At 37.0% G+C, this 23,153-nt stretch overlaps 1 protein-coding gene across 3 annotated transcripts in view; it reads right to left on the bottom strand.

Moving 5' to 3' along the window:
- Window positions 1–23,153, bottom strand: part of LOC140752099 (zwei Ig domain protein zig-8-like) — a 265,041-nt gene that overhangs the window by 12,729 nt on the left and 229,159 nt on the right. For all 3 annotated transcript variants that reach the window (XM_073086268.1, XM_073086267.1, XM_073086269.1), the window contains 4 exons: window positions 17,719–17,830; window positions 10,866–11,050; window positions 1,972–2,088; window positions 804–897 (listed from right to left, as the gene is read on the bottom strand). In XM_073086268.1, the coding sequence (XP_072942369.1) occupies window positions 804–897; window positions 1,972–2,088; window positions 10,866–11,050; window positions 17,719–17,776 (454 nt within the window). In that variant the 5' untranslated portion in view covers window positions 17,777–17,830. The remainder of the gene's footprint in view (window positions 1–803; window positions 898–1,971; window positions 2,089–10,865; window positions 11,051–17,718; window positions 17,831–23,153) is intronic.

The following is a 23,153-nucleotide window of genomic DNA, read 5'->3' as shown; positions in this document are numbered from 1 at the left end:
GAATCGTCTCTAATTCAATATCTGCATTTCTTTGGATGTTGAAGAAAGAAAATAAAAGGCTAAGTACTTTTGATGTTATTCTTGTTTAAATGTACCGATCTCATTTCTATTTTTTTATTGAACTATTAGGAAGTATTTTAGCATAAGCTATTTAAGTTATAGCACGTTAAATTAGTAATTAACGTTTAATTTTTCTTGTACTACTCACTAATTTCTAACTTGGCAAGTTCCCAAATAACATGTCATTAACTTTTTCCGTATAATTACTTTTACAAGTTTTTCCCTCATAATGTATTCATGGTCCTTATATTTTACAACCTTAATAATGTAGTTAGTCAATATACTTTATATGAAAACAGGTAGAAATAAAGTTGTCACGAAATAATGATGGGAATAATAAATGATTTTAGGCTTACCATGTAACATTTATATCTTGGTAGTTACATTTAGACTAAAAAAATCTTCTGAGCAAATTGTTGAAGCATTTAAATTTTAACTCTTGTTTAGTAGGTATTAGATTAAGTATACTGCGAAGATTAAGTTACACAGTCATAGTAGTAAGGTGTAGTCCGCGTAAAACTGCTAGTCCGCTTTGAATATAAAAATGAATCGCATCGCCATAACAAATTGTATGACAGGTGTACTGTTTGCAACAACTTCAGAGCGGACTATCAGTTTGGCGCGGACTATAACATAGTAACCAAAGAAGACCTCAAGTTAGTATCCCCGTATTTCGTAACCATGCGTTAGTCAACCTATTGTGTAACCCAAGGCTGGTACGAGTAGGTAGTAAAATAATTTACCGACGACAGAGAGGTACATCCGGTGTCCAATAGGTGGCGTTGTCCCCACTTGGCACTCGTAGATGCCGGAGTCTCGGCGTTGCGGGAACCTTATCTGTGGATGTTTTATGTTCATTAATGGCTGTGCACAGCACTTGGCCGCGCTGAACGTGTAAATAACAGCGGTGTAAACCATTCGAAATGGTCTTTTCTGGTTCGATGCCAACTGAGTGATGCGGTGATTGAATTTTGAATTTAGTTTTCAGTTTTAAGCTGTTTGGAAGTTTCCACTCCCTATTAGTTGGATATTATTGGATTAAAACTTACATTTATACATGATTCTACACATACATTTAAGATTTATTCACTGGGGATCTAGATACGGTCTGATTTCAAAGGAATTAATAAATAGTGTTGTAGCTCAATATATCCTACATATCTAAGAGCCCATTTCAAATATTCTGAAATGGGAGAGGTATACCGATTGGCTGTCAGTCAACACAGGGGATTATTGTCATAATATTTAGACGATCCAAGCTCAGTAGTGGGCTTTGATTCTATTTCTACAGGATTTAATAACAACTTATTACAATGACTTACTTATTGTAATTTGTCTGAACTAAACATTATCAAAGCATATGTGTCTCCTTTTGTCTGAAATTGTTTGTCAAATTTCCGAAAGCCGAAATTCGCACTCGCTTACTATCTCAGGTGATTCGGGATCCATAACAAACAACCCGTTTCTACTAACAGACGACACGGCCTCCACAACTCCAAACTGAATATTCGAACTATTTCTTTAATTAACGTAATATCGGGATATTGTGTGTTCTGCTACCAATATGTCCAGTATCAACGTTTCTCCTGCATTGGTCTTTGGTGCGGTTTTGGGTACTGAGTATAATAATATGTTGTTGTTGACATAGACATATGTTCTTGGATACTTATAGCTATAATAATTATTGTACTGTACTTTTCACTTTATTCTGAACTAAACTTTGAAATAATTTTTGAACTATTTGAAGTAATTTATATTATAATTAGTTTTAAGATTATTACTATTATTTTAATATTCGTCTTCTTCTTTTCACATAAGCGAAACAGAACCTTTAATAGTACAAAATTATATATTAGCCTTTAATATGATTCTTTCTCACTACCAATCTCTCTTCTTTTCTGTCTCTTTTACCTTTAATATCCAGTCCTCTGTGTGAGGGTTGTGGACGCTGATAAACCTCTGATCCGAAGTATACGTCATCCTTCCTGACGTCAGGAGATGTATGTCACGATGCCTTATCCATGAAACCTACGAAAAGTAATTATTTAGTAATAAAACTTAGATTGACAAATTACACACAAGTTAAATGTTTGATAATAGTACGAATTTTTTTACATTTTTTTGATGAGGAGTCAATTATATTTTTTGAAAATTTATCCAGTAAATGAGCTAAATAGGAAATGAAAGGAAAATATAAAAGAAAATGATGCTTTTTTATTATTTCTAGGTAATCTAAAAGTGGAATGATATAAAATCAAGTTTGGCAAAACATTGTCAACATGAAAAGTAATGTATTATTTTTTATTAAACTGGTCAATATATCTGCAGACCCCTGAACATTTTGAATTACATTTTCAAAATACAAAATGTTTTTTTTAGCTCAAAGAGTCTATTTAAAAAAATGAGTTGGTGCCGAACAAATAAGGGCTCCCTAATTATTTTTTGGAAACATAAAAGGTGTTTGTGCGATAAACCCCGAGTCACACCCCGTAAGCGGATTAGGGATGAAAGAATAAATTCATTTCAATCGGACCCCAATCCAAATGGGTCTGACGGATTAAGTATTGAAGGACTAGCTAAAAGCTTCTTTAGTGATACAAAGTAATATTTTATTATGAGGAGAGGAGGATTTGTGTTAACGACAGTTAAAACGGCTCGCCTGGCGAGATACCTTATATAAAATAAATAAAATAAAATTAAAATAAGTATAATATTTAATATTGTAAATGTAGGTATATATGTGTAATAATTCATAAATAATAGAGTACCCGTAATGTTGGTAACACCACGCCGTTTTCCCGCGCGAAGGGACGGCGCGGGGCGGGAAAAAAGCGCGCGCGCACCCAGTGTGGCCGACGAATCCTTGAAGCGCGCACACGCGTAGTGTCTCTCACGAGTGTATTGTAAAATAAAGTTTCCGTTATCCGTTGCCTTTTGTGTAGTGAACACCATTAAACTAACCACCGTTAAACTGTCGCTGTGTGTTGTGTAAATAAATAACTCTTTTACCTCTTCTACCTCTTGTTTTTCGTTTTTACCGACCTACTATCCGCTATATGGAAGTGGTCCATCGTGCCGGATCGAAACTGAAACAAGAAGAAGCATGCCATTACCTCGAACGCCGCCGCGAACTATAGTGACGCGCGCACAAACGAAGAAGATGGGGGAAATGGCAAAAGAAGAAGAACAAATGAAAAGAGTTCAGTCGGATAGCGGCCATATTGGTACACGCGCCGCGCAAGGACGCGCCACACGAAGTATTTCCCGCGCTTCGTTCGCTTCGTTGGCGGCGGCGCGGCAACTAGAATTCGAAGCAGCGAAATCAAGAGCTGAAATCGAATTAAAAGAAGCTGAAACAGAAGCAGCAGCACAGATCGCTTTAAGAAAGGCGAAAATAGAAAAAGAGTTATTGGAGAAAAAACTCGCAGCCGATTTGGCGATGTTAGACTCGGCATCAATACGAGACAGTGATACGTCTCATGAAAGAGTGCAAGATTGGTTGGAGTCGGCAGCTGCTCCAGGTTCCTTACCTGATAGGCAGCTCATGGATCACGCAGGCATGGACACCCAATGTGCCATGGCGGAGCTAACCAAGGCTATAAAGGATGCTGTTGTCAGCGCATCCTCACCAAACAACAATAACCAGGAGCTCCTTTCGAGGCTAGCGACGTCCAAAGATCTACCCTTGTACGCAGGAGATCCCCTCGAGTGGCTACAATTTAAAGAAGCCTTTGAGTCATCGACACGTCTGTGTAAATACAATGACACCGAAAACTTATGGCGATTACGTAAGTGCTTACGTGGTGAAGCAAAAGAAGCCACATCTTCTTTATTGATGAGCGCCACTGCGCCTAAAGAGGTAATAGAAACTCTGGAATTAAGATTTGGTAGGCCGGAAATTATTATGCAAAAAATAACTTTGCAATTAAGAAAATTGCAACCGTTGCCACAATCTTACCATAATGAAATTGTAAATTTTGCAATAAAAATTAAAAATTGTGTCACAGCTACTCGCATGCTTCAACAGCTGGATTATTTAAGAAGCCCGCAATTGTTAGCCATTATAACATCGAAGCTGCCCACCCTTTTAATTACTAAGTGGGCTGAATATGCATATCACAAAGAAGATATCCCGAAGCTGGAACTATTGAGCGCCTTCCTTTACGAAGAAGCACAGAAAGTGGCAGCGGCGGGAGTCAGTCACATTTACTACCAAAGTGATACTAGAATAAAACCTTACACTACACATAACATCAAATATCAGCATCATCACCCTGTTGTAGCATGTGCAGACGCCAGTGATAGCCCTAATAAGTGTAATTTCTGCCGACGATATAGCCACAAGCTGATGGAATGCGTGAAATTCAAGCGTGCCCTGCGTAAAGACCGATGGCGATACGTGCGCTTAAATAAACTCTGTTTTAAATGTTTGGGAGCTCGTCACGAAGAGCATACAACGTGTACGGCGGAAAACTGCGACATCGATTCGTGTGGTGGACCCCATCATCGGTTGCTGCACTGGACGAGGACAGGAGCGACGCGCCAAGAACCAACCGCGCCGGTCAACGATGCCCAGTGTCCCGAACGTGACCGAGAACTCGTTGCCCACGCGACCGCGCCACAGTGTTCCGAACTAAGTGTACCTAAAACAGAAAATAAAACAAATAACTCGCAAAAAATTTACCTTAAAATAGTGCCAGTTACCGTATTTGGACCCAAACAAAATATTAATACTTACGCGCTGCTAGACGACGGTGCAACGGTGAGCCTCATATCAGCTGACATCGCAGATAAGGCTGGACTACACGGTGAGAGTGTTACCTTGCGTGCGACTAGCGCGTGGGACTCCGGCGAGTTGGTATGTAAAACTGAAATATTAAACTTTGACATTAGTAACAGTGATGGAAATAAATTTAAATTACGTGCTCGAAAATTAAAAGAATTAAACTTACCTGTGCAGTTTACTAGTGATATAAACTTTAAAAACTTTGAGTGTATGCCTAATGTTAATTATGATTGTAACACTGTAGTAAAACCTACATTGTTAATAGGTCAAGATAATTACGATTTAATTGCGCCAATTGTATGTAAAAGGTATAAGACAGGTGGGCCGTTTATTACGCAAACATTATTAGGTTGGTGTGTGCACGGGGCCTTACGCCAGGTACCTACGCGAACGCGGCAACGCAGCGACAAGCGCCTGTGGCGCAGTGGCCGCGGCCGCACGCTCCGAGGTTTAGTTCCGAATTCGGAGAATGTAGATGCGAACGCAACACCCTACTCTGTAACAAACGACGCTTCTACGGAACACTCACCGTGTCTATATACTTACAGTGCGGATACACATAATAATAATAATGATAATTTGCATGAATTAATACGTCTTTCTTTTTCACTCGATTCAATTGGAATCTGTAGTAAACCGCGCGAAAATGTTGACGAGTTGAAAGCTATACAAATTCTTAACGACTCGGCGAAATTAATTAACGGACAATGGACCGTGGGTCTTCCGTGGAAGGGCGATTTTTCTGTGATGCCGGACTCTTATCCTACAGCTTTAAAAAGACTTAAATCCATCGAACGTAAAATGTTATCTGATTCGGAGTTTGAATTGCGGTACCGGGATCGTATTAATCATTTACTTGTAAATAATTATGCGAGAAAACTTAGTGATGCCGAATGTACTGACTTAGTATCTAAGCGCATATGGTATTTGCCGCATTTCGGGGTCGATAACCCGAACAAAAACAAGTTAAGATTAGTGTTTGACGCAGCTGCTAAATGCAACGATTTTTCACTCAACGATTTTTTACTTCAGGGGCCCGATTTATTAAATTCTTTGTACGGAATAATGTTTAGATTTCGCGAACATTCGATAGGCGTAATAGGCGACATAAAAGATATGTTTTTACGTATTAAAATTCAAAGTGATGACCAACATGCATTAAGATTTTTATGGAAAGAGAAGGATAGTGATATAGTAAATAAATACGCTATGACATCACTTATCTTTGGGGCTAATTGCTCGCCGTTTGTAGCTCAGTACATCAACCAGACCAAAAACGCCTCTCGTTTCCAGGATCAAATGCCAGACGCTGTTCACGCGATACAAAACAACCAATACATGGATGATTATATTGATAGTTTTTCGGATAAAAGTGTTACTTCAAAAATTATTAAAGATATTTCATTTATTCAAAAACAAGGCGGATTTGAAATGCACGGATGGTTAACCAATGAGCCTTCAGTATTATCGGATATTCCTAAAGATACTCTTAACGACAAAGCCATAAGGTTCAATATTGACAATCAACCGGAACGGACACTGGGACTGCTATGGTTCCCGAGTGACGATATGTTAGCGTTCGACTTGTCATTTAAACGTATAGTTCAAGATATTTTGTTATTTAAAAGGATACCAACGAAACGTGAAACATTGAGTATAGTAATGTCCATCTTTGATATTCACGGATACTTAGCACCATTTACTGTCAATGGAAAAATTCTTATACGCGAAACGTGGAAGAAAAACATTCAATGGGATGACGAACTTGATAAAGATCTTTATGATTTGTTTAAGAAATGGATAGGACAGGCTAAAGAAATTAATAATATTAGAATACCGCGGTGGTACTTCCGCGGCGATACTATGAATACAAGCGACAGCGAGTCAGTGTATGAGCTTCACATATTTTGCGATGCATCGCCGAGTGCGTATGCAGCCGTCGCGTATTGGCGCAAACAAACTGTCGATGGATGCGTTAGAGTCGCGTTCATCGCTAGCAAATGCAAAGTTACTCCTACGAAGTCGGTTTCTATACCGCGACTCGAACTGCAAGGCGCAGTATTGGCATGCAAATTAGCGGAGAGCATTAAAAGGGAGCATCGTTTACGTCCAACTTCAATATATTATTGGACTGATTCAACAACAGTGTTATATTGGATAAAAAACCAGTGTAGAACTTATAAAGTTTTTATTGCTAACAGACTTGGGGAAATCGACGAGTACAGTAGAACAAACCAGTGGCATTATGTCCCTACCGGCTCCAACGTAGCGGACCTAGCAACCAAAAGTAGCAACTACGTATTGACTAGCGATTCGGTGTGGTTTTCCGGACCTCCGTTCTTACATCAGCAATCCTCCTGCTGGCCGCAACAACCTGAAATAAAAAACAATATTAGTAATGAAATATTAGAAAAAGTAAATACTGTAATTCAAAGTAATAAAAGATGCGACTTACCTGTGCCGGACCCGAGCCGGTTCTCCAGCTGGCTGCGGTTACTGCGTGCTACCGCTACCGTTTTACTGAGTGTTGAAAAATTTAAAAATAAATCTATTAACGGAATTAACGCGGATTTAATGCGTGAAGCCGAAATATTGTTGTTGCGTTATTTGCAATCACAATCTTTTCAAACGGAAATAAATTTATTAACGTGTAAACAAGAAATTTACCGCGACAGTCGTTTGCGAACACTTACTCCAATAATAGATGAAAATAATATTTTGCGTGTAGGCGGGCGAATTGAAAATGCGCAAGGTGTAGACCAGTTAACCAAGCAACCCATAATTTTGGATGGCAAAGACTATATAGCTCGACTTATAGTAAAGCATTTCCATGTGAATGCAAGCCATTCGGGTAACGAGATGGTAGTTAACGAAATGCGTCAAAAGTATTGGCTGCTTAAATTGCGGCCCACAATCAGATCTGTTGCCAGACAGTGTTTGATATGTCAGTTCAAAAGAGCTTCTCCCAGACCACCACGCCTTGGCGATTTACCAGAGTGCAGGTTGACTCAACGTCAGAGACCGTTCACAATGTGTGGTGTGGATTTGTTTGGCCCTATAGAAGTAGCAGTAGGCCGTCAAAGGCATCACCGGTACGGCGTTCTTTTTACGTGTTTAACCGTGCGAGCTGTACACTTAGAAGTAGTATCTTCCCTCACGACGGATTCTCTCATCATGGCGCTGCGCCGAATGGCCGCTCGTAGAGGATGGCCCCACACTGTGTTCTCCGACAATGGAACTAACCTTCGTGGAGCTAATACCGAGTTGAAAAAAGCGTATCAAGAGGTGGTTTCTAATCAACAAAGCTTAATATCTGAAGCACTTAATAAAGGAGTACAGTGGAAATTTATACCTCCTGGCAGTCCGCATATGGGGGGCGCCTGGGAACGGCTTATACGAAGCGTCAAGACGGCCTTAAGAGTTGTGTTAAAACAACGGGCACCTAAAGAGGAGACGTTGAATACTTTCCTGTGTGAAGTCGAAAGTATGATAAATAGCAGACCTTTAACTCACGTTTCTGTAGACCCGCGGGACCCAGAATCTTTAACGCCTAATCATTTTTTGTTAGGTTCTTCTTCAAACCTACCTCAATTAGGAGTCTTCGATGGCAGTGACGAGTTCCTGCGAAAGCAATGGCGTTTTGCCCAACGTTTGGCAGACCTCTTTTGGTCACGGTGGCTGAAAGAGGTCTTACCTACCTTAGTGCCACGAAGTAAATGGTATCGCGAGGGCGACCAATTAAGAGTTGGAGATGTCGTGGTGGTCGTTGACTCTACCTCTCCACGCAATGTTTGGCCTAAGGGCATAATCGTAAAAGTTTATCCCGGAGCTGATGGTAGCGTTAGAGTCGCGGATGTTAAAACCAAAACAGGGGTTAAGAAGCGTCCAGCTTCGCGTTTAGCGTTATTATTTCGTAATGAGTGTCGTAGTCACGACACTGAGGGGCAGAATGTTAACGACAGTTAAAACGGCTCGCCTGGCGAGATACCTTATATAAAATAAATAAAATAAAATTAAAATAAGTATAATATTTAATATTGTAAATGTAGGTATATATGTGTAATAATTCATAAATAATAGAGTACCCGTAATGTTGGTAACACCACGCCGTTTTCCCGCGCGAAGGGACGGCGCGGGGCGGGAAAAAAGCGCGCGCGCACCCAGTGTGGCCGACGAATCCTTGAAGCGCGCACACGCGTAGTGTCTCTCACGAGTGTATTGTAAAATAAAGTTTCCGTTATCCGTTGCCTTTTGTGTAGTGAACACCATTAAACTAACCACCGTTAAACTGTCGCTGTGTGTTGTGTAAATAAATAACTCTTTTACCTCTTCTACCTCTTGTTTTTCGTTTTTACCGACCTACTATCCGCTATAATTTGTTTGGGAGATGTTTTTGTTGGGAACGTTCAGTGTTCGGAGCTTTGGTCTGGCAGAGGATTGTGGGATCGATTCTAGAGAGAAAAAGAGAAAATAGATACTAGAGCGAGAGAAAAAATAGAGAGAGAGATTAAAACGGAGCTCATTTGATTTTCTTTATACAATATGCATTACATCTGGGTTAAAAGGAATCTAATGGAAGCTATGAGTAAAGTGTTATTTTTTGGGTTCATTGTTTTAGGTATATTTCAAGGCAAAATTCACGTGAGACTTAGTTTTTTGATTGTAGTTGTGACTATATAGTAAACTCGTATAATAAGTAAATAAGTTCTCGTAATACTCGTATTTCGTTCTTTTCTCCTCTGATTTAATCTAGCCCTTTGAGGTTCGTTGCTAAACATAGTCGGCTCCTAAGTGCACTCTTTGCGCTAGCCAAGTTGCACCATCAAGTACAGTTGTGCTTTTTAAAATTAAACGTTTTGCACTATCATTTTAAGGCCATCCGTCTATCTGGTCCATGTCATCAATCTATCAGGTCATAACTCGAAAACCTTTTTATTAATCATCAATATATATAAGTACTCTTCAATCCCAAAATTCACCTACTCCTCTAAAAATGTATTGATTTATCGAAACTACGGTTCCCAATTTTCAAAATCGTGTACCAGTGAAATGCAAATCTTTCGACGGACAGTCTAAAGCGGGCTAAAAATTTCAATCGTTCAGTCGGATTTGAAATTCGTCGTAAATTTTCGTGCACTGCAGATTTGCAGTGTTCAGTTGAAGCGGTCAAAGATATCTTTACTTTTCCTTTTCTTTCTTTGTTCCACTTCTCTATTTTGAATTTATCGACACGTATAGTCAGATGACCCTATGTGATTTATTTTCCTTGTTACAAATCTCTTATCTCCCTTCCAATTAAATACTTATAATTATAGGAACAAGTCCAAATAGTAACTTAAGATGTGCTATTCGTAAAGTATGAGTCTGATGTCTTGTGTTCGACAGTGCTGAGTGTGACTCTTCCAATTGGTGGAGGACAAGAACATTGTCCATCGCGTTACTCTTGTGGAAAATGGAAGAAGGTATAGAGTAGTAACCATTCAATAATAAATGGGACTAATATTTCTAAGTGCTCTCCGAAACTTTTATAGAATTCAATCTACTAGTGTGGTATATTTATTTCTTTTTTGCATTCACTGCATGATTCAGTCTCCCTACAAAGTTCAACAAAATTTTGAATCTAGTCGGACATGACATTCTTCGAGCACTGCATGTGCGGGGAATTTCGTCGCAGCGGTCAAAAATTTCCCTTTTCCTCTTTGCTCTATTCCAACGACACGAATACGTGGTTCTGTCATCTCATCGCCCTATGAAACATTTAGATTTCATTCATTATTTCTTTCATTCATTTCACTTTTGTTATAATTTTTGTCATATTTGAGAAATTATAGAGAATTAATTATTTATTTAAGGTTAGACTGCCTTACAGAAAATTTCGAATTTTTTTCCCTTTTATAAATTATACTACCTATTGTAACCATATGGATTTGGATGGATTGGATAAGAACTTTGCTAGTGAAGTAATAGTTTTATACATTACCTTCCTTACAACCGTTTTTAACCCAAAAACAAAACTCACCGTCCTATTCCCAAGGTCATGGACCCTGCAGTTCAACTGCGCGGTCTTGCCGACCAATGCTGTCACGTTCTTAGAGTAGGCCACGTCGAACCGAGGCCCTCGCTGCGTGAGGCCCAGGTCCACGTCGGTATAGTCCAGCTCCGGGACCCCATCGTGGCCTACGCCGTTTGTATTGTCTGTACAACCTGGGAACAAATAATTTGTATCAAAAAGGGTATTATGTACTTCTACTCCCAATATGACTTCTAAATCTACATGTTTATGTTCAATGGGCATTGTCAGTGTCATAACTGCAACATCTTTTATACCTGATGTTTCTACAAAATTACTGACTACTAAATTACTTGCAACATATTGCATCATCATTGTCATAATTAATCCATTATAATGTCCCATACCTAAACACACGCACGGATCCTAATTCAACAAAGATTATTAGCCACAGTTTATCACGCTGACTAAGTGAGAGTTGAAGAACTTCATATACCTTAAATGAAATTATTTAGTAATTTGAGCCACTCACAACGTTTCCCTTTATCAGTTTTTATAATATAGGAGTAGCACACGAGTACGCAGTCCAACTGACGGTAAGTGGCTACTGCCGCCCACATCTGTGATCAACCCCAGATAGGTTTAGATATTCCTACCTATTTACCTACCTATATTCGGCCACAGATGTGACGCTACCCCTGAGACTAACCTCAAAGTCTGAGAAAAGTATGTATCCCTAACCACAGCCTTCAAACTAGAACACAGCTGCGTTTAATACTGCTATTATGAAGCAGAAATAGGTGTGGCGGTAGTGCCGCTGAAGTCGAACCACAGAGGGTTCTACCTCTTTCTGCTATGAATCAAAGAATTTTACTAGCGTACAAAATGCGTTTCATTTTATTAAACGCGTCTTTATATGTTTTACCAAACCATTCTAACTTCAAACCAGGAAACATCCCGAAAATACCGTCCAAGCCGTAAGAATCCACGGAATCTTCAATGACAAAACCGTAAAATAACGTACATAAAAAAGAAATTTTAACGCAATAAAAATAAAGATTAGGCAGGACGTTTGTTCACGTAACGGAATAAAAAACTCCACCGGATGAGTGCAAACGGAATACGAAATTTTATGAGCAATTTATTTTATTAATATTCACGACAGCGGCGGTCCGTATAAAATCAATGACATAAATATTCACTCACAATAAAGTTAGAGGGCAGCTATTTTTGGATTCATCTCTTTTATTTTGAAAGGCTTTACCCGCGACTTGGTCCGCATTAACCTGCCTCTTGTGAATTGATGGTAATCAAACTCGTTTCTTTAAAAGTTACTTTTCTATTAAAGGTCGAAAACGGAACCCTATTAAAAAGCCGCCGAAAGTTTGATTGTACGGAACATTTCGTGTACGACTTCGACTCGTACTTGATCCATCATTATAATTTTTTGTTCATTAGAAATTACCACTCAAAATATGATATAATTGAAATTATAATAATAATATCATATAACATAATTTATTCAAGACAATTGCAGCACACAGTACAATTTTTTTATATAAAAATACAAAGATGAAAAATAAAAAAAATGAAAAAAAAAGACATAAACAAATAAATAATAGGGGCTCGACTTATAATTGGCCTCTAGGCCTCTAGTTACTCGGTGAATTCTTGTGAAAAAATCATAAAGACCATTTTTATTGATCTCCCGCGTATATGGCGGGGCGTAGTACAGAGGGGTCAAGCTTTATCTCAAATTCTAATGACCCGTAAGATACGTAGCATCTGGTATTGAATAGTTAATTATAGTGTGAAAACGTCTACGCTTCATAGATGTACTAGGGTTAATTAAATAAAGGTTCCTAATTCATAACAGATTGCCTTCATGACTTGCGATTTATAGCGGAGAAAACACTAATTACCTAAATTTAGGACGTAACTTAGACCATTTGGGAGTCTGGTCAGCATTAATGATGAAATTGTTTCGCTCAATTAACCAAAACCCCACAGAGGACTATACGGGTTGAACGTACAGAATTAACTACGTATGGGTGAATGCACGATAATAAAGACGGAAGGCACTCTTGTGTGTAAATTGCCTTATTATGAATTTATATTAAATTATAATTACATAATAATACTAACTGACCCGGCAAACGTTGTGTTGCCATATAAATAAAAATATGTTAAGGGTGAAGAACCCTTATCATTTAGGGGTATGAAAAGATACTAGCTGATGTTCAGACCTACTGAATATGCATATAAAATTTGGTGAAAATCGGTAAAGCCGTTTCGGAGGAGTAGGTACGGTAACTAACATTGTGACACGAATTTTATATATAAGATTATTACATGTGTGAAATCGGGAATTTTACCTACACACCACTGATTTTTCGAAGTGACTTGACTTTAAATGTTTAACTTTAACGGTGAAAATCATGAGGAAACTTACATGTCGGAGAGTTAAAAGCTTAAAAGCAGTCTGCGATTGTGTGTGTAATTTACTGATTCGCACACTCTGATAGCGCGACTATTACCAAAGTCAGTGTCAGTGGACGATTACCAAAAACCTTTTCATTCAAGAAGAAATATGTGTCATCATAAAATGACGTCATCCTAAAATTTGTCCCATTGGTGGGCACGAGCGTTTTCTTACAGTATAAGAGTTTAGGATATGATCCATCGTGGTGGCCAAATGCGAATTGGTGAATTTAATATGCCTCCAAGAACTGTTCTGAAACTTCCGACCGAAGGAACTTCGGATATCGACTTCAAATTGAGAGACTGACTTTTAATCACTATACTATCATTGCCTATAGATGATGATGAATTAATTGATAATAAACATAATCAACCTTCTGTGGGCTGAAAGTTATAAATAAAGGAAACAGTATACAGAATATTATTTTACGAAAAACCCATTTTGCAATTGAAGTGAACGATCAAAGCAAGGTAATCAAATCAAACGAGTTTTATAGTATTGCAGCGAATCCGACAACGTAAATGGAAGCATTTCAAATATTGCAAAATTCCAACAGTTTGCTATTTAATTTATTTGATTCATAATAAATGGGATAGTTCCTAAAAGGTGTGTTATAAACTGTAGATAAGAAGGGATAACCTACTGGTTAAGAAACTCGGCCTCTTGGTCCATCGGTACGAGGTTCAAATCTCTGATTTTTCTAAGTTATGGCGTATTAGAAATTAATGATCACTTGCTTAAACAGTGAATTAAAACAGCATGAGGAAACCTGCATACCTGAGAAATCTTAAAATCAAGTTTTTTAAAGGTATGTGTAGTCTACCAATATGCACTTGGCCAGCATCCTTATCATTCTGAGAGGAGACCCGTGCCCAGCAGTGGCAGTAATGGTAGTTGATGATGATGATGATGATGTGTTATAAACTAATACAAATTGTTGTTAATCTTAAGATCGAATAGGGTTGGAATCGATTAGATTAGGATTGACATCTATTGCTACCATTGGGAATTATGTGAGAATACCTTGGGTAAATATCTGCTTTATTATATGCTTTGGATAAGAACATAGCAACACTTTTTCAACCTGACATCAGATGGACTGCATGTTTATGATCTTGCAGGAAATTTCAACATGATTTTTAGAATATTTAAGAGTGGTAAGGGAGACATTCATACTTAGTCTTCAGGGGTAGCAACACATATGTGGGCAAACGCCGTCGGGACCGCGGACGAGTGCTACTGGCGTACCCGTGGTGCCGACAAACGGCGACCTGAGTATGAAAAGACGTCTAGAGGAGCAGTGTGATGTTCAGCCGGTAGGAGTTCGGCATATCTCACCGCTGCAACCGCGATCGAGAGGAATCCATGCAGGGTTTTCCCACGTAAAAAAACAAGGAGTAGCAATACATCCATGGTCGACCTTACGTAGAAATTTAAACTTATCTGGGATTGATTCCCATGTCTATAGGCGGCAATAGCCTTAAGAGGTTGGTTACTTACTTTTATAAAAAAAAAAAAGATTAAAATTCTATCAAGATTTATAAAGTGTCTTTTTTTTTCAAAATATAATTTGGGATTCTCATTCTTAAATGAGAATGACGACAAAGCAGTATCTCATTCAGATTAGGTTTAAAGTCTAAGCGAGATCTCATCAAATATTCGGAGAAACAGTAATACAGGATAATAGAAACCAGTCTTGATTAAAGTGGACGTAAGTCCTTGGATTTCAAGATTTCACAGTTCGTGTCCTTCTTGACCTGTCGCACTACGAGCGATGAAACTAAAGCGAGGGATTTATGAGTGAAACTACTAGTTTTGTAATTCAGTATTTTTCGGTAAGACATATTTTAATTTACCAATGATTGATTACAATAATTTATTTTTACAATTATCTTATAGCTTGTGGTACTAGTAATAGTACTGGATGTACGCAGCTATCATCCCGATATATAACTGTTTATAATATGTAAATAGTCAGCGATAATATTTTCTTAATTGATTACTAGATCGGAACTTCAGTTTCATTTATGGGAGCATCTTTCTCTGCCTTTTTCTACGTCTCTTTCTGAAATTGCAGTGTAGTGGTTATCTGTCATACATAATTTGTGTCCCAACTTAGTCCTCCCGAGTAACAAGGCTATGGCGGACCTCCCGTCCTTCCATTCAAGTATTACAGATTTCCGTCGGCAGCAACTTGTACTTAATGTGTGCAATCCAACTGATGGTAAGTGGCCGAATCAACCCCAAGTAAGATCACGTAGGAAGCTGAGGTTGGCTACGGATAAGTTGATACTGAGGACTGGAATGGTTTGGAAAATTACCTCACTACCACTACCACTACCACCACTACCTAAATATTTGGTCTCCCTTACCTCACCCTTCAAACCAGAACACAAGAGCGCTTAACACTGCCTTTATTGGCAGAAATACGTGCGGTAGCGCCTCCGTTGTCGAACCACAACGGCTAATCACACACATCTAAATTGCTTAATATCCTATCGCTTAGCATCCATTAGTGAGACACAACCCTCAGACTGGACGTAATTCCTCGCCTCCCAAGATCTCACGGCTATCGTCCGTCGCAGCGGTTGTTTTTAAATTCCCTTTATTCCCATTGTCTCTCATTTAAATTTAAATCCTTCGGGATTATGAGAATCTTGTGATCAAATTAATTGTTATGCGGACTTACTGAAATGTTTCAGTTCTTGAAAAAGAAAAAAATGTTTGTTACTAATGCAATGACCTTAAATTATAATTTTTTTAATTCAAAGTTGATAGACAATGGAGAACGAGCTTAAAATTTTTCGCTTTACATAAATAGATACACTTTTCAAGTTTTGATATTACACGCTTTATTTACTTCACAAAGGAATATGATTAAACACGCACGATTAGTTAAGTATGATTTTCAAGTTTTAATATTATTTAAAAACTGTAAAATAATAAGTAAAAGATAAATAGCCATATTTATCTTTTACTTATTATTATTAAAGGTTGTAGAACTTTTTGTGGTTCGATTATGGAGGCACCCCCGCTACAAATATTTCTGCCTGATAACGCTGTTAAGCGCTGTGTTCTGGTTTGAAGGGTATATGTAAAACATACTTATACGAGGTGTTCCGAATAAGATCTCAGGTAGGACTTTAATCTTATCTGGGATTGATTACAGATGACCATGTGCAGTAGTACCCACTTACCACCAGTTGGACTGCATGTTCATTTTCGATATTATAAAAAAATAAATAACTTACATACCAATAAACTTCTTAACATATTTACAAAATAACACATAACCAGACCCTTTAAACTAAACCAAATAAGCTAATCGAAGACGAAAAATTACGTCAAAATGAATCCTAACATTTTAGGGGTGACAAAAAATATTTAACGGTTAACGAAAAATAAATTCCCTTCCAAGCGAGCGACGTTACCGTGTTCAATTTCTAGCGGTCGTTTGTGCAGCCCTGAACATGAGGTGAAAAATAAAATTCTAGACACTTTTTCGTGAAAAAGCCTCATATTTTTCGGTTGCGTTTTGTTAAAAAACAACCTGTTTTGTACCGTTCACCTTATTTACGTTTTCGTTTAAAAGACGCGTGAAATTACGTGTTTTATTGCTTGTAATCTTACGTCAACGGAATCGTATAAATTATTTTATTTTATGAGAATTTAACGTACTAATTTCTTTCTACATTACTTTTAGGATTCTATGTTTCTTGTTTTGTTATTCATATTCGATAGAGTTAAACCTGTAAATGACACTACAAACAGCCTAAGCCCCTTTTATTTTGATAAGACACTGGCCGACAGTGGGGCAGCAATGGACTTACAACTACGTAGACTTAACTACTGTCAGGCCGGTTAAAGAGTAGGTATTGCGATGGCGCCTCTAAAGTTTTATTACGAAGGTTCCATCCGTAAACTTAAATTTTCATAAGAAAGCGGGGATTGATTCTATATCTATAAGACAGAAGATTCTGTACCAATAACGCGTTACATTGCCGTAAAACTAGTCTCCCCTTGAAATAACAGTTCGTAAGACAAACTTCCGAATCTATATTAATTTATTATATTTCAATTCAAACACATGAATATAGAAATCCATCGGATCTTAGATTATAAAATGACGCGATCAACCCCATTGTGTTCTCAGTACCCTTAGTATGAGTTTTTACAAAAATGACTGTTTTTGTAATTATTTACGTATTTGCCCATACATTTCTAATCAGTACTTAGCGGACTGTAACAGAACTGATTGGAAACGTATGGGGAATACGTAAAGACATACAAAAACAGTCATTTTTGTAAAAACTCATACTAAGAGTACAGGTCATAAAGAATAAATTCTCTGAGCTGAACAGTGGATTAAACCGATCTTACCTGTACGAGTTATGAGTGCCAAAGCGCCCAACGCCCCGAAGAGGAAAGCCATAGTCATGGCTAAATCTCGTACCCGCTCATATCACTTTAACGCTCCATTACTCCTGATCATCTGCGAACAAAAGTAAACTCGTTTAATGAAGTGTGAGAAGTATGCCAAGCGCCTGTTAAAGATCTCGATAAAACAGATTTGCTTTATCTTATATATACAATTCTCGTGTCACAATGTTAGTTACCGTACTCCTCCGAAACGGTTTTACCGATTTTCACCAAATTTTATATGCACATTCAGTAGGTCTGTGAATCGTCTACTATCCATGTTTCATACCCCTAAGAGACAAAGGTTGTTCACCCTTAATATTTTATTATTTATATGGCAACACAACGTTTGCTGGGTCAGCTGGTAATATAGAAGTAGCCTACGAGCATGCCTCCCTTTGATAGTGTGTACCTACTATCGCCTATGGACATTTGTCATCAATCCCAGATAAGATTAGTCTTATCTAGTCACCCACGGATGCGTTACTAAGGATTAATTTGGAATGCCTCGTATATGTATGTCTCTCGTACAACACCCTTTAAACCGGAACATTGCAGCACTTAACACTGTTGTTATTAGACAGAAATAGGTTTGGCAGTGGTGTCTTACCAGTCGAACTAAAGGAAGTTCTACCACCTTCTTTAATCGTAGAGCTATAGAGCGAAGATAGATAGAGTGAAGATTAAGATTTATAGAGTCAATATTTTAATACAAAACTTTCATCTCACAAAGAGTGTGGATGCCCGCTGGTACATATGAAGTTACCACTTTAGTCTTCAGGAGTAGCAACGTATTTGTGATCAGCTTCAGGTAAACTAACCGGTCTATATGTTGCTAGATACAAATGTCCATGGGCGGCAGTAACCACCTACCATCGGGTGGACTGCTTGCTCGTTTACTACTTCAATCTAAAAAGTAAACTCAAAAATCACTCAGATGTTAAAACCTGTACCCAGCAGTAGGATAAAAAGGGTTTGACCTAACGAGGCGTAAGATTTCACGTTGTAATATCGCCGGATAATGGTTGAATGGATCGGAGGTAAAGGGCGGGATTTACAGCTATTCAAGTGATGTAGGTTAGTTGGCGTATCGCGTAGATTCTGTATACGAAAGTTCCATTTCGAATAAGTCGTACATACGAGTATATATTTACGACTTATTTGAAATACTAATATATATACATATGTTTAATATAGGAGTACCAGACGAGCATGCAGTCCACCTGATGGTAAGTGATTAGTGCCGCCCATGGACATATGTAATCAACCATAGATAAGATTAGTTACCATCCTGATGTCGGTCACTAATACGCCGCTACCCCTGTGGACTAAGCTGGAACGCCTCGGAAAATTATGTCTCCTTAACCACACCCTTCAAACCAGAACATAGCACCGCTTGACACTACTGTTAATAGGCAGCTATGGGTATGGCGTGTGTGACGTATATGTATATATGATGTGTGGTTAGATTTGTAATGGTAGCGCTAGTGGCACTTCCAAAAAATGAAAATGATGACTTAAATTTCCTTTTTTCGGCGCGGCAAATGCGACCTATTTTCGCAGTTTATGTTTTTGTTTTCTTAAATTTTATGAAATCAAAATACCGTTTTTATGTTTCCATACCCAAAGGGTAAAAACGGAACCCTATTACTAAGATTTCGCTGTCTATACGACTGGCCGTCTGTACGTCTGCCGTTTGTCCGTCTGCCCGTCTGTCCGTCTGTCACAGGCCTCTATCTCTTCAACCGTAATAGATAGACACTTGATTTTTTTACAGAGTATGTATAAAGGTGGGAGCTTTAACAACAAAGACTAAAAATAAAAAAGTTGAAAATAAATTGGGGTATTTTGCGATGTTTTTCGCTTTATCTATTGAACCATAATAGATAGGCAGGTCAAATTTTCACAATGTATTTACTTCAGTGGATGCTATAATAACAAATACCTACTAAAAAATAATATGTTGGTGGTACGGAAACGTGTGCAAGTTCGATTTGTACTTGGCCAATTATTTATTAGCCTTTTAATGGCATTATATGCGATATATGTAGAAAATAGTGATTTTTAATTGTGAAATGTTAGAATTATTTCATAAACATTTAGTTAGAAACTTTCACATAACCTATAGTCGTCACAATTTAATAGGCCCATTTTGGCACATGCCATTTCAATGTCATTCATGTTTTAAACTAACTTTTTAGTAGGCAGTTTACGACCACGTGACGGCTAGAGCTTGCGGCTTCAAAGCATTCGGAAGAAACCATAATCGATTAACTTTCAAATAATCGAAACTTAGAATTAGCAATAACTAATTATTTATTCCTTTTTCATCATAACAATAATAAAATAATCAAGACTTTGTTTCTTAGTGAATTATAAAACAAAAAAAATACAGTTTACGACCGATGCTTTATTTAATCTTCTAAAAATGATTAAATTGTTAAATTACACTAGAATTTATTTTCTTCTCCTTTTTATTGAATATTTAGATGATTTAGAAAAACATAGAATAAAGATTCTGTTTACAAATATTAAGTAATTTATACATTGCTATGTGTGGTTGTAATCGATTTGTCGCAAAAAACGGTTTCTTCGGTTATCGATTTGTATGACACATGCTTAGAGCCTAGCGATGGCATGTGTCAAAATGGGCCAATTAAATTGTGACGACTATAACAAATATACATATATCAGATAATAGTATACCGCTCCTTTTGTTACTTCTTGGTCTAATTTATTCAGTCCAGCTGAATGCATGCTGATTTCAGTCGCATTCAAGTCGTGAACATAAAATTTTGTACTTCACTCTTCACTTCAAGTGTAATGACATTTCTAATAACTGATATATGTATGTATTTGAAAGAGTAAGCGGCCTACTTAAACTATGTAAGTTAAAAGTTGCGTGCGATTTTTCATGCTTATAATTTTTTATGCAATTTACGGGATCACGTAGTCCAACTGATGGTAAGTGGCTAGTGTGGCTACTATGCCCAGTAGATGTCATGACGCCCCGAAAACAATGGAATCCTGAGGACTATGCTGGAAAACTTTCTGTGTCTGAACATTACTACACACGTCAAAGCAGAGCACAGTAGCGCTTAACAAAACTGTTATAAAGTAGATTTAATAATATTTAGGCGTTGATACGGTATCAGCACAATCAAATTATTTAGGAACATAACACACAAGTGACTGTTAGCTACACCAAATAGTTCGTCACCAACGATGGCTAGTGAGCACATACGAACGGCAGCAGTCGACGGCTCGCTGGCGATAATCGTTGGCGATGATCGTCGTTTGTTTTTGCTTTATACCGACAACCATGTCTGGTCATCGGTCGCTGACGACAGATGACGACAGTCGTGAGATGTCGCTCGTGTGTAAACTCCCTTATGCTTCTACCATTTATAAAGCTTAACATTTTAAAAGTCATCGCGTATACATTTTTTAAGCACTTCAGTCCAAAATCACAAAAGCCTTAATCTGATAAAATATCTTTTGTTTAATTAATATTTAAAGGACTATTTAATCATTCCTTTCTTTATCTAAGACCTTGGGTCCCGGATTTAGTCTTTCCTTGACATAGATCAAATACTTTTAATTAAGAACTACAAAAAGTCTTTGTAAAAAATAAATACTTTCTTTGCTGAATTTTTTCTTTAGAACAATTCTTATTGTGTTTCGAATTTACGTTTTCTTAGCTTTTCTATAATAACTTCATAGATAACAACTCTAATTTTCTGAAATAACTCATAGGGATAAGCCCATTTAACAAAACTTAGCAGACTGTCAGAACTACCAATTATAAAAAAGAAAATCCCGTCGCCTTAAAAATATGGCCCAGTACCCTTAGTATGTTTTTATGTTTTAACGAAAATGACTATTTTTGTATTTGTTTACGTATTTGCTCATACATTTACAATGAGCGCCCCGCAGACTGTATAAAACACTGATTGGAAATGTATGGGAAATACGTAAGCAAATACAAAAATAGTCAGGTAATGTTGTTCGAGTATATGTAATACTCGAACAACATTACGTACGAGTAAACGAACAATCAAACGTGTACGAGTAAAAAGTACAGCTGTAGGTAACTAGTCTGCTAAAAGCATAGATAAGTATAGATATCTCATCGCCTTGTAATTGAAGGAAGCCATTAAATGGCTTAAACGGCTGATAATTCTGTCAGCCTGTCATACCACGCTGTCATGATGTAATTTACGCGAAACAATGCCGAAATGCGCAGTTTAGTGGTGCAAAACACGAAATGGAAGAAAAAGTGCGGAGAAATATCGTTTCATTCATAAACGATCTAAAAACTTCATTTTCTAAATATTTTTGGAGTTTACTCCTTAAGAAACGATTTGAGTTATAAGGCCCGGTACGGAAATTTTATGAGGAGTAAAATCAAGTGTAACACGAAAAGTTGAGGCGTAACGGAAACCAAAATATGAATCAAGAGTGCTTTTATTAATTTAAAATACAGTAAGTTCAAATCCCATATGAAAGTAATTATTACAATAAAAATAATTAGCAATATATAAAACATTAAAACGTCATTAACTAATTTGTTTACATTTTTGCATAAATTAAGTTATAGGTTTGATCATTTATAAACACTGTGAAAAATATGAACATTGGCGCCATAATATGATTAACAATCTTTTATGAACGTTTTTAAAGAAGAGTAACATATAAAATCAGTAAGCAATTGAATAAGATATAATATTAGCATAATAAGTTTTTAACATAAAGAGGCTTTTGTAAGTTACTGATATATTAATTTAACTTATAAAAATGGATGCATTATTGATCAGCACCATCTATCAACGATAAACGGGCAAAATCAAAACAGTATTATTTAATATTTATTACAGAATTATTGCTAATGAATTATGTTCAAAATAAGTTATATAAAATTAGCAATACGTTTTAAATGAATTCTAGAATTATAAAACATTCAGAAACAATCCAAATTACATATAATAACATGTTTATTGAGTCTCATATAAATTTCATCCGTAAATTGCAACAAGGATATTTTATAGGCAAAGAAATTATAATTATTAAGTTTTAAGTTATAAAACGTTTAACATTGTTTTAAATATAAATAATTATATTATATTAAAATTTACTTTAACAATTACAATAAACAATTATATTAAGTTACCATTATAATATTTGGAACCAAAATACATAGATTGATAAACTTGCAAACTTACAATTTATAAAACTTGCCACTAGATGGCGCTATTTTATATTATTTTGTAACATACTTGTTGCGGACGGCGAATAAAATAGTCTTAAGTTGTGATTGTAAATTGTTTTTTAAATGCATAAATTGTTATTTAGTTAAGGTTTATGTTATATTACGTTTTGTTATGTATTAGAAATAA

Source organism: Epargyreus clarus, unplaced genomic scaffold (assembly GCF_041222505.1).
Source record: "Epargyreus clarus isolate Ecla_fem2 unplaced genomic scaffold, WU_Ecla_fem_2.2 ptg000024l, whole genome shotgun sequence".
Taxonomy (NCBI): Eukaryota; Metazoa; Arthropoda; class Insecta; order Lepidoptera; family Hesperiidae; genus Epargyreus; species Epargyreus clarus.
The sequence above is the reverse complement of the archived record's forward strand: the minus strand, read 5'-3'. Positions and strand labels throughout refer to the sequence as shown.